This window comes from Erigeron canadensis, chromosome 8, assembly GCF_010389155.1.
Source record: "Erigeron canadensis isolate Cc75 chromosome 8, C_canadensis_v1, whole genome shotgun sequence".
Taxonomy (NCBI): domain Eukaryota; kingdom Viridiplantae; phylum Streptophyta; class Magnoliopsida; order Asterales; family Asteraceae; genus Erigeron; species Erigeron canadensis.
The window spans coordinates 4,754,699-4,759,170 of record NC_057768.1 but is presented as its reverse complement, the minus strand read 5'-3'; the positions used below and the strand labels follow the sequence as shown (position 1 = coordinate 4,759,170).

General features: G+C 32.9%; 1 protein-coding gene across 1 annotated transcript; it reads right to left on the bottom strand.

Moving 5' to 3' along the window:
• Positions 1-2,015: 2,015 nt before the first annotated feature.
• Positions 2,016-3,963, bottom strand: LOC122578887 (1-aminocyclopropane-1-carboxylate synthase 3-like). The gene is made up of 3 exons (XM_043750936.1): positions 3,574-3,963; positions 3,300-3,460; positions 2,016-3,201 (listed from the first exon to the last, which is right to left on the bottom strand). Exons 1-3 carry the CDS (start codon positions 3,847-3,849, stop codon positions 2,214-2,216), a joined length of 1,425 nt encoding a protein of 474 aa, XP_043606871.1. The 5' UTR covers positions 3,850-3,963; the 3' UTR covers positions 2,016-2,213.
• Between the last annotated feature and the right edge of the window lie 509 nt (positions 3,964-4,472).

Here is a 4,472-nt window from a genome sequence, read left to right as displayed (position 1 = left end):
ATCCTCCAGTGAAATAGGTCTGAGGTCCGCAGACGAGGGGGAGTTTTATCCTATATAAATGACGCGCTTTCGGACTGTTTAGTTGGGGGTTTCTCCCCCTACTAGGTATTGTAGGTGAGGGGCTATTTAGTGCAGACCCGAATACGACAACGTGTTGAGTCATGGATTCGCTGAGGAGACTCAGCTGGACTTTGTCAGGGACTCCTTAACGATGATCATTATCTTCAGAGTTAAAGATAAGTTCAATGACTAACCACCAATTTTTGTAAGTCAAATATTTGCGGAAAAATGAAGATAAAAAGATGGGTTCTCAAGGACAAGTGTTGATCAAGCAGAAAGAAAACATGTGACCTTGTACCAAAATGCTACTTTGGTATTTCTCTTTCATACCCAATATGGAAACAAACAAGAAGAAGATAGAGACACCTGTAAATCAGTCTTAGACACCAATAAGACATCTTTAATGGGTTGTCATGTGATGACTTCTCTCACTCTATATAAGACATCACTTGACCTAGCCGTAGTCTTGTTGGTGTGTTCCACAGTTTATATTTAGTGTGTGTTTTACATCATTATAACATTGTTAAGTTTTAGTGTGTCAAAAACTTAACAATTATTTCTATCTTATAAAAATACGGCCATGTATTCACTGTTTAATTAATAATACATATGATTAAACTTATTTACTTTTTTATTGTTTATTCTCAAAATAATTTACATTAGTTGTTAATTGTATAATTCTTGCAAACTTAAGACTTTCATAACGTATGCTAGACCATTCGTTATGATAATCCAGATTTTTAAAAAAATACCCACAAACAATATACACTTTTTCATATGCGCAATAATGATGTAATGTGACTCATATTACCTTGGTAATCATTTACATTAATTATTATTATTATCACGTACAATTACTTATTTTAAAAAAAATACCCACAAACAATATACAACTCCAATATATTCTTTTGCACTCTTTCAACAATCAACATCAATTTATCTTCCTACGTACAATTACTTATTTTTTTGATTGTTTTCTGAATAACTTACCTTTAATTTTGAAGTTTATAATTGTGTAGAGTTATGGATTATCATCCGTTATACAATTATGTGGAGATTTAGATTCTTGATCACATGTGCACGAATATTGTTATGATTACATATGATCGACTTGTATACATGTGATCATAGCAATATTTGGTGCACATGTGATCAAGAATGAAAATCTTCACATAATTATATAACAGATGATAATCAAAGCCTCCACACAATTATAAACTTTAAAATTACACCTAAGTTATTCAGAAAATAGTCAAAAAAAAATTTTCATGTAAAAAACAATCATCGGTTGGGCTTGATTTGAAAAGTTTTCAAAGGTTCTCGCAAAAAAACGTTCTCAAAATAACTTTATTATATATAGTGAAAAGTTTACCATATATATATATATATAAATAATTATAAGAGGATGGTAATATAAGGTTGTTATTTATCTAAGATTAGGTGTAAAACACTCACATATTGTTTTTATATCCATAAAATTTATGTGGTCCAAACATTTATATATTAATAAAAAAATATTAAAATTTTGTATAATCTAAGGTGTTACACTGCTAAGCTTAGATGTAAGACAACCTTATATTCACTTTTTCTTAATTATAAAATTACGTACATATACATATACATGATTGACGCTCAATTTATTATCGAAAGTTACTCAAAAGAAATCACAGATCACAAATCAAGAAATATATTGAATTGAATTGAATGAAACTAGCACAAATATGGCATAAGTAATTGGAAACAATTAAGTATGGTATAACCAAACGCTTAATTTTGAACAATTCAAGAAATTAACAAGTTACATCAAGATCTCTCAATGACTTTAAAAAGTGAAGAAATCGATGCTTTTTGTCACTTCTAATCCATATATAAGGATTGAGTGCATTTTCTTCTCAACAACTAAGAATCCACACACACACAAAAAAAAAAAAAAAAAAAAATCAAAAACGACGACGTACGAAAAAACCTCAATATATATGAAATATATTGAAAAAAAAGGTATAAAAAAAAAAAAAAAGATAATCAAACGTATATATGTTGTTCACCAGTTAACTGTATATATAACTTCACTAACGGTATATCCAATAAGACGTATACTATACTGCATCCTCATTGAACGTTTATAAGAAGAATTATCGTCGTCACTCGATCCACTAACGTTCATTTGCGACGATTTCGCTTTGATTAAACGATAGTTCAAAAACCCATTTGGGTAGTGACTTGGTTCTTCTTGAATGTCTGTTGTTCAATAACTGCTGATGACGACTAATTTCTCTATTTGGCTTAACCATGGACTCTAAAAATGACGTCACACGTTGCATGGCATGAACTAAGGTTTTTTCGGACATATTTGCAAAGCAAACCCGAAACCAACCCGGTTCACTACAATGGCATGATGAACCGGGTGAGATATTCAACCCGACTTCATAAACGATCTTTTTCCAAAGCTCCATTTCGGCTTCGAAAGTTTGTGAACTCAAAACATGTCTCATATCTACCCAACAAAATAAACCGGCATTACTTTGAAGACATCTAATTCCGGCTTTTTGTAGCCCCTTTACTAGCATTTCATGTCTTTCTTTCAACCGTCTTCGGTTTTCAGAAAGATATGTTTTGGTAAACTTTTTGTCGGAAAGGATTTCCGACAACAAGTGTTGTGTTTGTGACGAGATTAAACCAAAACTTGACATTTTTGTTGCGGCGGAAACAACTAGCTCATCGTTGGAGTAAATTGCTCCAATTCTGAAACCAGGGAGTCCGAGATCTTTGGAGAGACTATACACAATGTGGACTCTTTTGGAAATTTCGGTGTTCATAAGGTTTCGGTTTTTTAGGACTTCCATGATGCTAGTAAAGCTTGGAGAGTTAAAGACAGTACCGGAATAAATTTCGTCGCTAATTAGGTGGATGTTTTTTGAAGAAATAAAGTTGACAAGAAGGTCAAGCTCATGCAAGCTTAATGAAGTTCCTAATGGGTTAGAAGGGTTTGTGACCAAAACACCCTTGACTTTAAGGTTTTGTTTTTCTGCTTGTTTGTAAGCTTCTTCAAGGGCGGATTTGGTAATTCTGAAACCATTCAAGCTTGAGCAATGAATTGGTACTATTTCGGCTCCAGTTCTCCATTTGAGATCTCTGTCGAACCTACAAAAATTTGACATAATTTGTTAGATCAGATACAGTTCTGAAAGTGACAGAGTGACCTTGCTACCACGTTCCATAATGTAGAAACATCAACTTACCCTGGATAATATGGCGTTGGTATGAGAAACGCATCGCCAGGATTAGCAAGACAGAACATTAGTGTTTCATTGGCAGAGGTTGCTCCTGCGGTTAGTACAAGGTTGTTCGGGTTGAAAGTGACCGTGTTTCCGCGTATTTCCGACATGAAACTAACTAGAGCCTGTAAAAACAAATGTACATATACTAATTAGTCATATATAAAGTTAAAAATAGAGCATGATGTATATATAATTTAATTGAGAATTATAATTATATAAATGAATATATGCTTACATTCTTGAAGGCAGGAAGACCATGGTAATCTTGAAAGAGAGCAAGTTCTCTAAAGATGGATTGATTATTGTCGTTTTTGAAAGCGGCGGGTTGTGGATTGTTTTCTAGCCATGATTCAAGAAGATCGAAAGAAAGTTGATTCTCGGCTAGTCCCATTTGGATGATACCATTTGGATTCTTAATCTCGTCGTAGGGATTCTTCTCGTACTCTTCCCATCCAAGGAAATACGAGGAATCCTGTCCATGAGAGTTGCATGTTACCTTTGTTGACAACATGTTTTTTCCGTTTTGATTTTTACAAATGATTTAAGAGAATTAAAGATAATATTATTAGTAATGTAGTAGGAGAAGATTTGGAAGTGATTTGGAGGAAATGATAAGAAAGGATTAATGATTTGGAATGAGTGATTATGTTGGTCTATTAGGAAGGTGTATATATAGAAGGGGGAGCTTAAGAAAGATCCAATTGGAGTCAAAAGAAAGCCAAGTAGGACCCTCTTCACCTGGGATATGTATCCAGTAAGCACTACAACACAAAAAAGTTTTATCTATGTGTTTTTACTAACATGATAGTTTTTGGAAGGGCAATATTGGTTATTGGAAAGTGATATTAGTATATTTTTTTTAATTTTGATATTTTAAATGTGGTTTGTACAATAACAGTAATATTTATACTTTGTGTTATGTTCACCGAAAATAATGATACAAATATCACCTCTCATTCAATATATATATATATATATATAAATAAGATCGCTACCCGAGCATATTATTAGTTGCTACCTGTTGTGTGTCATTTTAATGACACCCATTAGCAGCCGTCATTTATGATATCGTTTGTTTCCGTTGCTTAATCGAAGAGTGTTTAACGAGTTGTTGGGTCCACCTTATTACTAAAC

Excerpts from the sequence above, each read along its gene's own strand:
- LOC122578887 (XM_043750936.1), bottom strand. The coding sequence starts at position 3,849 with ATGTTGTCAACAAAGGTAACATGCAACTCTCATGGACAGGATTCCTCG. Across the intron at positions 3,461-3,573 it reads GTCTTCCTGCCTTCAAGAAT|GCTCTAGTTAGTTTCATGTC; the intron begins GTAAGCATATAT and ends TTGTTTTTACAG. Across the intron at positions 3,202-3,299 it reads CCAACGCCATATTATCCAGG|GTTCGACAGAGATCTCAAAT; the intron begins GTAAGTTGATGT and ends AAATTTTTGTAG.